This window comes from Equus caballus, chromosome 1 (assembly GCF_041296265.1).
Source record: "Equus caballus isolate H_3958 breed thoroughbred chromosome 1, TB-T2T, whole genome shotgun sequence".
Classification (NCBI taxonomy): domain Eukaryota; kingdom Metazoa; phylum Chordata; class Mammalia; order Perissodactyla; family Equidae; genus Equus; species Equus caballus.
Window position 1 is genome coordinate 141,592,835 of NC_091684.1, and position 14,882 is coordinate 141,607,716.

The 14,882-nt window shown below is 42.1% G+C and overlaps 1 protein-coding gene across 50 annotated transcripts in view; it reads left to right on the plus strand.

The window, feature by feature from the left end:
• Positions 1-14,882, plus strand: part of HERC1 (HECT and RLD domain containing E3 ubiquitin protein ligase family member 1) — a 204,183-nt gene that overhangs the window by 187,785 nt on the left and 1,516 nt on the right. For all 50 annotated transcript variants that reach the window (XM_070234926.1, XM_070235108.1, XM_070235114.1 and 47 more), the window contains 8 exons: positions 3,322-3,460; positions 5,416-5,585; positions 6,664-6,833; positions 7,118-7,283; positions 8,112-8,188; positions 9,253-9,505; positions 10,011-10,163; positions 12,718-13,023. In XM_070234926.1, coding sequence (XP_070091027.1) covers positions 3,322-3,460; positions 5,416-5,585; positions 6,664-6,833; positions 7,118-7,283; positions 8,112-8,188; positions 9,253-9,505; positions 10,011-10,163; positions 12,718-13,023 — 1,434 coding nt within the window. The remainder of the gene's footprint in view (positions 1-3,321; positions 3,461-5,415; positions 5,586-6,663; positions 6,834-7,117; positions 7,284-8,111; positions 8,189-9,252; positions 9,506-10,010; positions 10,164-12,717; positions 13,024-14,882) is intronic.

Consider the following 14,882-nt stretch of genomic DNA (forward strand, 5'->3'; position numbering starts at 1 on the left):
CTTTTATTTTCTGTAATATGACAGTGTACAAAGTATATTTGTGTTCATGTAGGAAGTCTTGTCACCCCCATTATACAGAGGAGTAAACTGTATAATAATAATATGATATATAAGCCTTTAAGAATTGAGAAAAGACTCAAGTGGTGATGTGTTCAGCCTACTCTGTATATGGAGGAGGGAGAGACTTTGGTGGGAGATGTCGGAGATGCCTGCTACTACAGTGGCTTTCAGCCCCACATGCAGAGCCACATTCCCTTCCTCCGTAAGTCCTCTATGGGTCTGGCTGCCCCTAGAGCGAGAGGCCCTCAAGTTAAGGTCCAATATTATTCGTTGTAGCCTCATTTTGCCTCTTTGGTCTCCTGATCACTGTATTAATAGGTGAAGAAGCTGCTCTTCATCGTGGTTGAATATTGTCTTAATGAGAGGGAAGTTAATATTGAAGATACCTTTCGGAGGTCCGTGACAGGACCTTGACATGATCTTCCCTAGTGATGTTGAGGTGCTTAGCTGCTAAAACACTGAGTGTCCCTGTCAGACCCTAAGAACAGAGATCTGGAGATGAGAATCTGCTTCTGTGTATGTTTTTATAACTATGTATTGTTATACAGGCAATCCATGTTAAAAATCAACAAATCAATGTGTTTTAAGTAAAAGCTCTATAGAACATTGTTATTTTTTTAACTTTCCAAGAATTTATTTCATCTCCAGAAGTGGAAGGATGTGTTCATCAAGGATGTGTTCATTAAGACTCATCTGCATTAACAAAATGAAGAATAAAAATCACATGATTGTCTCAATAGATGCAGAGAAAGCATTTGACAAGATGCAGCATCCATTTATAATAAAAACTCTGAATCAAATGGGTATAGAAGGAAAGTACCTTAACATATAAAGGCCATATAAAAAGCTAATATCATTGTCAATGGAGAAAAACTGAAAGCTATCCCTCTAAGAAAAGGAACCAGACAAGGATGCCCACTGTCACTACTTTTATTCAACATAGTATTGGAAGTCCTAGACAGAGCCATCAGGCAAGAAAAAGAAATAAAAGGGATACAAATTGGAAAGGAAGAAGTGAAACTGTCACTATTTGTAGATGACATGATTATATATATATAAAACCCTAAAGAATCCACCAAAAATCTTTTAGAAATAATAAATGAATATGGTTAAAGTTGCAGGATACAAAATCAACATACAAAAATCAGTTGTGTTTCTATATACTAACAATGAAGTAGCAGAAAGAGAAATTAAGAATACAATCCCATTTATAGTTGCAATAAAAAGAATAAAATACCTAGGAATAAACTTAACCAAAGAGGTGAAAGACCTGTACACTGAAAACTATAAAACATTGTTGAAAGAAGTAGAAGACACAAAGAATGGAAAGATATTCCATGCTCGTGGATTTGAAGAATTAACATAGTTAAAATGTCCATACTTCCTAAAGCAATCTGCAGATTCAATGTAATTCCTATCAAAGTTCCAACAACATTTTTCACTGAAATAGAACAAAGAATCCTAAAATTTATATGGAACCACAGAAGACCCAAACAGCCAAAGGAATCCTGAGAAAAAGGATCAAAGCCGGAGGTACCACACTCCCTGATTTCAAAATATACTACAAAGCTACAGTAATCAAAACAGCATGGTACTGGCACAAAAACAGACACACACATCAATGGAACAGAATTAAGAACCCAGAAATAAAACCACACATCTATGGACAGTTAATCTTTGACAGAGGAGCTAAGAGCATACAATGGAGAAAGGAAAGTCTCTTCAATAAATGATGTTGGGAAAACTGGACAGCCACAGACAAAAGAATGAAAGTAGACCCTTATCTTACAGCATACACAAAAATTAACTCAAAGTAAAGACTTGAATGTAAGACTTGAAACCGTGAAACTTCTAGAAGACATTGGTCTTAGCGGCATATTTTCAGGTACCATGTCTGACCAGGCAAAGGAAACAATAAAATAAATAAACAAATGGAACTACATCAAAGTAAAAAGCTTCTGCGCAGCAAAGGAAACCATGAACAAAATGAAAAAACACCCTAACAATTGGGAGAAGATATTTGCAAACCATATATCTGATAAGGGGTAAATATCCAAAGTATACAAAGAACTGATACATCTCAACAGCAAAAACACTAGCAACCCAACTAAAAAAATGGGCAAAAGATCTGAACAGACAATTTCTCCAAAGAAGATATACAGATGACCAACAGGCACATGAAAAGATATTCAACATCACTAATTTTCAGGGAAATGCAAATCAAAACTACCACGAGATATCACCTTACACCTGTCAGAATGGCTATAATTAACAAGACAGAAAATAACAGTGTTGGAGAGGATGTGGAGAAAAGGCAACTCTCATACACTGCTGGTGGGAGTGCAAACTCATGCAGCCACTATGGAAAACAGTATGGAGATTCCTCAAAAATTTAAGACTAGAACTGCCATACAACCCGGCTATCTCACTGTTGGGTATTTATCCAAAGAACATGAAAACACAATGCATAAAGATATATGCACCCTTATGTTCATTGCAGCATTATTCACAATAGCCAAGACTTGGAAGCAACCTAGGTGCCCATCAAGGGACAAGTGGATAAAGAGGATGTGGTATATATACACAATGGAATACTACTCAGCCATAAAAAAGGATTAAATCTGGCCATTCCTGACAACATGGATGGACCTTGAGGGTATTATACTAAGCGAAATAAGAGGGAGAAAGTCAAATACTGTGTGATCTCACTCATACATAGAAGATAAAAATAACAACAAACACACACATAGAGACAGAGATTGGATTGGTGGTTACCAGAGGGGAATGGGGGAGGGAATAGGGTGAAAGGGGTGATTAGGCACATGTGTATGGTGATGAATTGTAATTAGTCTTTGGGTGGTGAACATGATGTAATCTATACAGAAATCAAAATATTGATGTATACCTGAAATTTATATAACCTTATAAATCAATGTTACTGCAATAAAAAAAAATGAATAAATAAAAATAAATAAATAAAAGTGAATGGAAAAGAATGCCCCCCCCCCCCCCACACACACACAAAAAACCTCATCTGCTAGGTTTGGAATGGGCTTGTTATACCTTAGTGTTTAGGCGACAGTCGGGGTGTGAGGACCATGCTGATAGAGAAAATCAATTAATTTCATTATTTTGGTGCTCTTGCTTGGTACGGATATTAATTTATTTATATTTGCTACCATCTAAGAAAGATTTCATCATCTAGGCTTCCTCTCTTCCTCTTTCTAATTGAATCTCTGTGTATTTGTAATTTATCCCCAGCTTGGCCTAGGCCACACCAACCATGTTCGAGAACCGACCCTGGTAACAGTTCTGCAAGGGAAAAACATTCGGCAGATCTCAGCTGGCCGTTGCCACAGTGCTGCGTGGACAGCACCACCCGTCCCTCCAAGAGCACCAGGTGAGGGAGGAAATATCCCTGCTCCCGCAGCTTCTCTTTCAGCAGGACCCAGCTGCACTGTCTGCTTGCCAGTTTCAAACTGTATCCAGGCGTCATTCTGAGACCATCACACCTTCCCCTACACAACCAAAGCACTCTTTGTGCTGCCGGCACAGTAAATACTTTCACCACAGGCGACTCTCCTGAAGATTTCATTACGAAGCAGTCCTTCTCTGTACCCCCAAAAAAGAAAACGTACCACTTAGGCAAGCAAAAATTTATAATTTTATGGCAGCCATTAAATATGTTTTTACATATGAAAGAAGTGATGAATTGTAGCTTTCTAAGGCCTGCTGTTAGGAATAAAGATTAAAGCCCTGAGACCATTTGTCAAATTCTTTACCCAGTTAACCATTTGAAACATGATGTTATCTATGCAGTGGCACAGCAAAAAAAAATTGTTGCTGTTTTACTCCAGTGCACACAGCAGAACTGCTGGGCTCTTTCTACTTTGTTGTTGTTTGTTTTGCTTTTAATTTATTATGAGATCCTTACAGATCTAAAAAAAGATATAAGGGAAAATAAAATCATATTTGTGTACATAACACCCAACTGCGTACTCCCCTGGTTAGATCCATCTTCCATTCTCCACAAATGTAACCCTTGCCTTAAGTTGGCATTCTTCATTCTTAGGCATTTCTTCATATTTGGGCTGTTTCTTTCCCAGGCCTTCGAGCCCTTTCTTTCTCCCATCGTCTGTTGGCAAAAGCACTAGAATTTCCCTGAAGAGACCTTGTGCCTGAGAGCTCAGCATTCTCTTTTCTGGCCTTTCTATTTCTTAGCCACAGGTCCTTGGGAAAGACTCCCCACAGAGATTTTTCTCTTAGATATGCTAAGAGAGAAGGGCAAGACTGCCAAGTAGATTCTAAATAAGCAGAACGTGGTTTCTAGTTAAGAAAAAGCAGTGCTGCTAATGCACTGACCATTCCAGGTGCTGAGGGGCCTCTTCAGCTTCCAGAGGGATTTCACTTCCACTTCAGCACAGAAGGTATACAGTGTGGTGGTTCAAGGTTCAGACTCTGGAACCACATTGCCTGAGTTGAATCCTGGCTTCTCCATTTAGGAACTGAGTGACCTTGGGACTCAGTTTCCTTGTCTATAAAATGAAGATAATAACAGCACTTATTGTACAGAGCTATGGGAGTAAATGAACCAATTCGTGCGAAGCTCTTAGAATAGTGCCACACACCTGAAAGTACTCAATAAATGTTAGCTTTTATTATTAGTAGTAAAATACCTCTGGGAATTGAGCTGTACAAATCTTTATTTAAAGGAAACTCAGAAAGTTGAATATCTTGTTTTTACTCCTTTGTGCATTTTTACAAGAGGATAACCATGGATATAGTCCTTGTAGTCTTTGCTTCTACAGGGCTCTTCTTGTAGTAAAAAACCTTCATAAGTCCTGCACTTATATCTTTTATTCCATTGTGGTCACTTTCTGTCAGATCCCTAGTGAGTGTGAGAGGGGGCTTTGCTAAGTGGCCCATTTCCACTTTTCCAGAACTGCTTGCCTGGTCCTGACTCACACCTTGTTTTATTATGAAGATGACAATTATTTACTACGAAAGGAAGAATTTGGAGTTTTTTGTTTTTGTTTTTGTTTTGTGAAGGAACTCTTTAAGTCCCATAATTAAATAGGAAACTAAATTAAAGGAGAAAAAACTAAGTTTCCATATGATAAATAAAAAATATGGTTTAAAAACCAACATAAGTGCATCAAAAATTAAGGTGGATTGATGGACAGAGGAATTGATAAATATGTGATAAAGCAATATAGCAAAATATTAATTACAGAATTTAGGTGTTGGGAATGGGTGTTCATTGTACACTTAGCTTCTCTGTTTGACATTTATCAAAATACTGAAAATGAAAGCAATGCGTTTTCCTTTACTAGTGTCCATTTGCTTTCTGGGCAGGTGTATCAGTGCCTCTACAGTTGGGCCTGCCTGATGCAGTGCCCCCCCAGTATGGGGCACTGAGGGAGGTGAGCATTCACACTGCGAGGGCCAGGCTGCGGCTGCTTTACCACTTCTCGGACCTCATGTACTCCTCCTGGAGGCTGCTGAACCTCAGCCCCAACAACCAGGTAACGTGCTGGCTTGGGAGGCAGTGCCTGTGACATGCTCACCAGGGCCCAGGGCCCTTCTCTTCACCTTCGGAAAATTCTCCTATGGCTAATACTTTTTACTCTCCACACCCAAGAGATGTAGAAAAGGCAAGAATTCTATTCGCATTTTTATTGCTGGTTTAGGGAAAGTTGATATTGGTAATCGTGCTGCTAGACTCAGTCTTCCTGTATTTTGGTTTGTCCGAATCTGAGGAAGTATGAATGGCTAAGCATATATTTTCTACAAAGTCCAATATATGATTTTAAAACTTAAGCACACACAGCTGTTAGTACCACAGTCAGGGTTGTTATATAAATGAGTCCGAGACATTTAGGAAACTTGCTCTTCTTACAAAAGAGCGTTCCAGGTTGTATAGAGGGGTAGGTGTGGGAGAAAAGTAAATGTGGCTAATATGACTGTCTTTATGGAACAGTCCAGTAATTTAGGAAGAAAGCAAGCTGGCAATGTATACTTGTAATATGTAGGCATGCCTGCCAGAATGTGTATTGGTTTGTAAAACTTTAGTCAAAAATCCTTTGGGTCACCTGTCAAGGGGCATGTGAGAGATTTGACAAATCATTCTTAGAAATAGTTAACCAGCCAGGCAACAGAGTGCTATGTGGCACTAAACAGAGTTAGCAAAATTTGTAATTAGTGGGAGAAATGTTTATGATACAAAGTTAAGTGAGAAAAGCAGCAGAAAATTATATAAACAGTATGATCTCAACAATGTGAAAAATGTATGTCTACACACATGGAAGGAAACTGGAAGGAAATAGATCAAAGTGTTGATGGGACCATCTCCATATGGTAGGATTGAGTGATTTCATTTGTGTGCATGTGTGTGCCCTTTTCTATATTTTCCAAGTTTTTAAAAAATAATAATTATGTGTTTTGTCAGAAAAAATATTTTTAAAAAGCTATTAATAGTTACTGATACCCAGGTTTATGCTTTTAAAGTGCATTTCAAAAAGAATCATATTCTAAAAGTGGGAAGTGTCATTTCTTTTAAGCCTTGAATTGTGCCATTTCTGATAAGCTTACTTTCTGTTACAGAACAGTACATCTCATTATAATGCTGGAACATGGGGCATTGTACAGGGACAGCTTCGGCCTTTGTTGGCCCCAAGAGTCTACACCCTCCCGATGGTGCGCTCCATAGGAAAAACCATGGTTCAAGGCAAAAACTATGGACCTCAAATTACAGTAAAGAGGATATCAACCAGGTTGGCATATGTGTGTATGTTTTACTAACTAGCTAGCATTGTTTTAGGTGAACGTTATTACTAACGAATCTCCGTGAGCCTTAGCTTCTTCGGTTGTAAAGTAGGGTAGTAATAGTACTTCCGTTACTACCCAGTGTGGTTACAGTGGGCCTAGCACAGTGTTTAGTTGTTGTTAAACTGGTCTGTTCATTCATTGATGGGAAGATACCTTCAAGTGACCTTTGTGGCGATTTGGGGAAGTTGGTGAGAGTTGTATTTCATTCTGTTTTTCCTTTCTTTTAAAGAGGACGAAAGTGTAAGCCCATCTTTGTCCAAATAGCGAGACAAGTAGTTAAACTGAATGCTTCAGACCTCCGTCTGCCCTCCCGAGCATGGAAGGTTAAGCTGGTCGGAGAAGGGGCTGATGACGCTGGAGGAGTGTTTGATGACACCATCACAGAGATGTGCCAGGTATATACATGCAGTGTCCCCTGCTGAGTCATCCTCTCAGGTGGTGGCGATTTTACTGTTGCCAGTGATTACTCTGTCAGGCATGTTTTCATAAATGTAGCAAGGGTGCATTGGTGAGCCTTATATAAAATCATGCTGTTAATGATGTATGGGTGAATTATAGCAAGGGTTTGTGAAATGCTTTGTGAAGATACCTTTACTGAATAAAATGTCAATGCTTAGCTGTCTACCAGTGACTCACCATCTGTTGTGCTATAATACTAGCAGAGGAAACAACAATGATACATATTTACATTTATGTAACAGACAAATCCAGGACCACTCATGTGCTCTGATTATTCTGGTGCTTTTAGAAAACACGGAACTGCCAGACTCCAGGGGAATTAGGAAAACAAGTCTTAAGAGTTTGGACCAGTTCTTATTTTAAGATCTACAGTGGCAGCTTTGCTTCCAGGTCAGCTCTGACCCTTCAGCTTTGCCTAGGATCAGGATTTTCTGATAAATCCTGTGACTAAAATAACACTTGGCTATTTAATTGAGTCTATTTGAATATCACCATACCCTTCTCACAGGTACCCCAGCTCCTGCCCTGGATTGACTTTTTCATCTTAGTTCTGCGTACTGCAGAATATTTTCTACATGGGGGAGTTCCTAATTTCGTTTTAAATTAAAACCACAAAAGTAATTTTAGAGATGGCTGGTGGTTGTCACGTAGTATTATAAATTTCACAAAATATTTTTTTTCAGTGTGATCTTTAATGTAATTGGTTCGTTCTCTTGATGCATTTGATTGTCATTTCTCAAAAATTGTTGTTCTTTCTTCTACAGGAACTTGAAACTGGTATTGTTGACCTTCTTATACCCTCTCCTAATGCTACTGCAGAAGTGGGCTACAATAGGGACAGGTAAGGCAGTCAGCAAGTATTTAGTGATTGTCTGCAATCATCATCATCATCATAATGGGAGCTTACATTTATTGAATATGTGCCAGGCACTGTTCTAAGTGCTTTACCTGTATCATCCATTGAATTCTCACAGTGACCCACGGGCTAGGAACTACTGTTATTCCCTCTTCACAGATAAGGAAACGGAGGCATTTCCATCATGACTTGGTATTCATTATGGGGCTTACTATTATTATTATTATCATCAAAGATAATATAGAGAGGTAGAGGTAACTCAAACTTGATAAGGAAACCTGACTTCTTTTGTGTTTCTGAAGGCCCACATGGCCTCCCTTCAAGGAATTTTCTGCATCAAAATTCATTAAAAAGCTTTCATATGCTATCAAGTTACAGCACTTAGTATTTGCAATTATATAACATCCCTACATTTGCCAAACTGAATTTTGGATCTTACTTCATGGACTTGTAAATAATAAATGATTTTAGGAAATAGGGCATCCTGGAGCAGGTAACTTAAGGATTAATAGACCATTCACTTGCCCTTTTATGGTTCTTCTAAAAATAATTCAAAATATGGTCCCTGTACTGTTCAGAACAGTAGCCACAGGCCTCATGTGGCTGTTGAGCACTCAAAATGTGGCTAGAGTAGCTGAAGAACTGAATTTTACATTTTTTTTTTTTTTTTTTTTAAAGATTTTATTTTTTCCTTTTTCTCCCCAAAGCCCCCCGGTACATAGTTGTGTATTCTTCGTTGTGGGTTCCTCTAGTTGTGGCATGTGGGACGCTGCCTCAGCGTGGTCTGACGAGCAGTGCCATGTCCGCGCCCAGGATTCGAACCGACGAAACACTGGGCCGCCTGCAGCGGAGCGCGCGAACTTAACCACTCGGCCACGGGGCCAGCCCCTGAATTTTACATTTTATTTAATTAATTTAAATAACCACATGTGGCTAATTACTACTATATTGGACAGCACAGGTCTAGACTAATGCTGTAGCTATTGGATAACTTATTTCTAATAGAAATGAGGACAATTTTGTTTGAAATATTTCCTTTAATTCTGCAGGTTCCTTTTTAACCCCTCTGCCTGCCTCGATGAACATTTAATGCAGTTTAAGTTCTTGGGAATTTTAATGGGGGTTGCCATTCGCACAAAGAAGCCTTTGGACCTCCACTTGGCCCCTCTGGTGTGGAAGCAGCTGTGCTGTGTCCCGCTCACCCTGGAAGACCTGGAGGAGGTGGATCTGCTCTACGTGCAGACCCTCAACAGCATTCTTCACATTGAAGACAGTGGGATTACCGAGGAGAGTTTCCATGAGGTAAATCCTGGCCAGTCCACGTTTCTGCTGGTGTCAACTAGAATTTTTCTCTGTAAAACTCAGATGGGGTCTTCCACTTGCTGTCTGGCTGACTCACGCCGTGTCCCATTGCTGCCCTTAGCAGCTCAACCCCAGCAGTTTAAATAGCTGCTAAAGGAGAGAGCTGGCTCCCGCATCCAGCTTCGTTTCTTCCCCTGTAATCCATTCTCTGCTTGTTAGAATGGAGGACTGAAGGACTCAAAGATGGAGAGTGAGGCCGGGGGTGGGGACCAGAGTTCATCACATCTGGTTTTGGGGTAGAGAGATTCAGCCTTATTTTTAACTATAGTCAAATGAGTCAGCACATTCCCTGCTGATCAAGTAGCCTGATCAGCTCTCTTAATTCCCTTGTTTTTATTTTTAAAAATCTTTATGTTGTTACTGTTTTGCCATATTTGTGTGTAACATACTTTTTTTGTTGTCGTTGCTACCATATATTGAAAATTCTTTTTTCTTCTATTCTTAGATGATTCCTCTTGATTCTTTTGTTGGCCAGAGTGCTGATGGCAAAATGGTTCCCATAATCCCTGGTGGAAATAGTATCCCACTCACATTTTCCAATAGGAAGGAGTATGTGGAGAGGGCCATTGAGTATCGACTTCATGAAATGGACCGACAGGTGAGGTGAAACATTTTGAGAGGTTCATGGGATTGTTTGCATTTGTCTCCAAACAAGAGGGGACTAGTTACTACCGAATTTTGGTGTATGAATTTACTGTGTTGATTAATTTGTATCTGTATTTCAGAGACTTTTCAGGTCCTGTTTCTGGGTTTCCTATCTGCTTACTCAAGGCATTAGGTCAGCTCTGAATTGGTCACTGGCTGGATTGAGGCCAAGCTCTCACCCAGGCTGTCAGACCTGCCTTCTCCCTCCTCCTCAGTCCCGTTTGTCTTTATCTCTTACTGCTCCCCAACCTAGTGTCCCCACTCCAGATGGGTCAGTCAGAGCCCATGTGAATGAACCCCTAAACACTGGTCTTACAGTCCCACATGAGTGCTTGATTCCCCCTCCTCCTGCAGTCCTGCAAGCTCCAGCTGAGAGCACATCTCTTCCACAGACCAGCTTTCCTCCAAGTCCATAAACTGCAGAGACCTTTTTTGTTACTTAGAAATTCCTCAGGATATCACATACTTCTATGCTGCCATCTAAGAATCAGGCCACAGAGTTTGGGTCTTCTTTCTTCTTTTAGCTTGTAAGACATCAAATGAAGAATGCATTTCATGTGTGTGTGTGTATGTGTATGTTGCTCTTTGCTGACATGTAGTAAGCATTTAAAAATGAAGGGAGTATGATGAGTGACCATAGAAATGCATATTGTGTCCAAAAATGATTTTTTGGGGGTATGCAATCTTACACAGCCACTTCAATAATGCTTTATTTGCAGAATATGTTGGGGTCTTCTCAAGAGCGGGACACAGACTCTGAGGCTGGGTAGTAATTTGGAATGCATATATTCTACACCCTTCACTCCTGGTTCTTTCTTTGACTCTGGCTTTGGGCCAAGTCACTAGATCACAGTCACAGAAAACTAGATCCCTTAACTTAGTGAGAGCGGGTACTGTCAGCGATGCTGTTTACACAGCCAGCGCTTAGGATTTGTCTCCAGTTCTTGAATATTTTTAATTCTCAGAGAGTGAATAACTGACTAAAAATTTATTGATCACCTCCTACATGCCAGGCGTGCTGCCAGGCACTCTCTTGTCCAGTTTTCCTATAGTTACTCTGTGAGGTAAGGATTACTATCACCATTTCACAGATGAAAGCACTGAGTCCAGAGAAATGAAGCGATATACCTGAGGCAGAGCCAGGATCCCAAGCCAGGTTTAACTGTGGGATCTAGGCTCTTTTGCTGGCCTTTCCTCGGACAGTCAGATTGACCCTCCACTCTCCATCAGCTGTGCTCTGCTCTGCCCTGGCTTTGTTTCTTTCTCAGTAATGAGACTTTCCTCTTTCACTTCCTCCTCACCTCTTAGAATCCAGTGATGTTCCCATAGCTGTCCCCTGTTGTCCCCCACCCAAGCAGCCAGCCCCATACCATAGCCTCTTTTTTTTTCCGGACAGCTTTTGGTTTGCATTCTACCAGGCATGACGTCTTGTTTCGTGGCATCCTTTGGCAGGGGTGTTCCCTTTAATAGTGGTGGAGACTGCCCTCACTGCAGTCCTGTTCCTTAGCCTTGAGTGTGACAGCCTTGTACCAATCATAACCCCCCAGAGCCTTGCTGAAGGTGTGGCTCCTGTTCAGGGTCTCAGGTTTTGTTTGTTTTTTATCATAGATGGTTTGAGTTGGCCAAGAGTGAAGAGATATCTAGGAAACACCCCTTGAACAGTGATGAGTCTGTATGTAGGGTGTGCACCACTGTGCACCGTGGAGGAGTCTTTGTAAAAAGCCTGTGGGCAGCCCCTGGCAGTTATCCCTTGGCATTCCCCACAGTGCTGGGTGAAGAGAACAGAAGCAGGATAACTACCCCATCACAGACTGTCATGTTCTTACTCACTTAACCTCATCACAGTCACCTGAGCAGGAATTATTTACCGCATTTTTCAGATGAGAAAATTAAAGTAAAAGAAGTGGTGGAGCTGGGATTCAGAACCCAAGTCCTATGATTAAATTCTCTGTCCTTTCTACTACCTTCCTACAAAAGGACTTCCCAGTTTTACTTCTGTACATTTCTAACTTTTCTTTACAATGAGCACAAGTAATTTTTACAAAAAGGACATAACTATTTGCAAAAGAAAAATATAAATTACAAAACAATAGAAGCTAGACATGTCCTCCAGGAGCTCCTTACCTTGATGAGGAGATGGAGCATCCCCGGTAGCCCCGTTCCCCAGCGTGGCCACGTGCAATTAGGAATTTCAGGGAGTGGGGTTGGTGTTGGGCAGGGCCCCTGCCAGCAGGCTGGGATTTTGTAGGGGAGGGAAGATGAGCTCCTAAATCAACTTGAACTGGGACCAGGAGTGTACAAGTCCCACAAGCAGGGAGAAGCTCTAACAAAGGGTCAGAGGCAAGGAAGGAGGGCTGTGTGCACGGGCACTTATGGCTGAGTTCTGAGGGACAAGTAGAGGGTCTGGGGAACAGACAAGCAGGCAGGAGGTGCCCAGCCCAAGTGGGTCCACAGTGGGTGCCCAGTCTATGCACACACGTTGAATGAACAACCTCTCCTGAGAGCAGGTGGCTGCAGTCCGAGAAGGGATGTCCTGGATTGTCCCTGTGCCGCTGCTGTCCCTTCTCACAGCCAAGCAACTGGAGCAGATGGTGTGTGGGATGCCTGAGATCTCTGTAGAAGTCTTGAAGAAAGTGGTGCGGTACCGCGAGGTGGATGAGCAGCATCAGCTCGTGCAGTGGTTCTGGCGCACGCTGGAGGAGTTCTCCAATGAGGAGCGCGTGCTTTTCATGAGGTTTGTGTCGGGAAGATCTCGACTACCAGCCAACACTGCTGACATTTCTCAGAGATTTCAAATCATGAAGGTTGATAGGGTAAGTAAGCTATTTGTTCTTCCTTAGTAATGTCTGCCCTTATTGCTTCCGTGTTGCTTGCATGTTGGGAAAACCAAACTGCGACCCTCAAGTAGGCCTGCCAGTTCGGGCTTAATGCTTGAAATTTCCAGATTTAAAAAAAAAATCAAGCAGAAAAACTTGTTCAGAAACATCACATAACTTCAGTGAAAAAACTCCTACATGGATGTAAAAGCATGCTACGACCCCTAACCTTCGCTAACTCTCCCCGCATCTTCCTGAGTGAAAGCTAAGCTCGGCAGAGGAGTCGTCATGTGGCCTCTGCCTCCAGTTTCCTGCGCCTTGTCACTGTGTGACTCCTGCACTGGGATGTGGTCTTGTTTGTTTGTTTTCACGAAGATACCACCCATTAACTGGTGCACGTGCTCCAGAAGGAACTTCGAGACGTGGGGAACAGCAGTGACAGGCTCTGCAGCTAGTTGTGTGGTGTGTTTGTTTCAAGGAGCAGGCGATGGAGCTTCTCTGCAGCCTGATGAAAGGCCCCAGCTGCAGAGCCCCAGCCCAGCTGCCATTTTGACAGATGGCTTAGGAATAAAAGGGCTTAGAGGCTTAAACGCACTCTGCTGCCAGTCATCATTCTCAAGCACCCACCTGACCATGTCAGTCTCCTTTCAGACTGTTCATGGGCCCCATGTTGACTCCAGAATAAATGCCAACCCCCTTTGTGGCCGTAAACACCTCCACAGTCTGGCCTCTGCCCCGCTTTCTGATATCACCTCTTGACACTTATTATGTACTGGTCATAATGGGCTGCTTGCCTTTCTCCCCAACAGACCATGCTGTTTTTAAACTTCCCTGCCTTTGTGTAAGCTCTTCCCTCTGCTTTAGTAAGCTCTCCTTCACACTCCTTTCCATCTATGCCTGGCAAGCACCTTTTCATCCTTTAAGCCCAATACCAATATCTTCTCCACTAGGAAGCCCTGTGGATGTTTTCGTGTGTTTTAACCATTCCTGAAGGCAGACTTAGACTTCCTTCTGTCCACCTCCTGGTCACTAGATACACCCCTTGAACCCAGCATTAAGTTAGAAGTGTCTGTGTTCCCCCGATATACCCTCTCCCCCCGACATACAATGAGCTCGGCAGTCCTCCGAGAAGGGCCCATGGTGTTTATTCCAGAAACAGTAAGTAAAGTAGGGTTTCTCCACATAAAGGCCCTTCCTGCCAGTTTCAGCAGGTTTCAGTGTCTGCTTTTCTGGTGTTTTTCCAGTAACTCCTGGAGGTTGCTGTAGCCAAAGCCATCCCTCCCCCGCTGCCTCCTGAGGCTGCTCGCCTGGGCTCTGCTCCTGGGGTCGGCTTGCTGGAGAGGCCACGCACAGGAAGGGCTATGAAAAGAGCCTTTCCATAAATTTTCTACATGACTTGCCAGAAACTATAAGTTGTAAATCTGTTTTGTTCCTTCAGAGAGAGGTGGGGAGGACGAAATGGTTTACTTCTATTCAGTTCTGGAAAAAACCCTTGCCTTATATCTGTCCTGGGCTACCCCTGCCATTCCAGGAATTAATCTACCACTAATCCACTGCCTGGGGGGTTTAGCCTCAGAAAACTGACCACTGTGTGTCTCTTCTTTGTGACTTTTAGACCATTTCTCCAGTTTCCAAATTAGAACCACCTGTTGACATTCCCCTTAGGATCTTTGCTGGTTTGGTTTTTTGCATTTGAGCTGTCTGCGTCATCACTCGCTCTGGCACAGTTAGGCTTCTAGGCCCTCCACCTCCCAGCGCTTTGAAACGCATTCACCTGGTGTGGGGCTCCGAGGAGGAGGAGGGCCAGCTTCAAGAGGGAACTGAGCAAGAAAGAGAGCACGTTCTTTTTTAAAAGC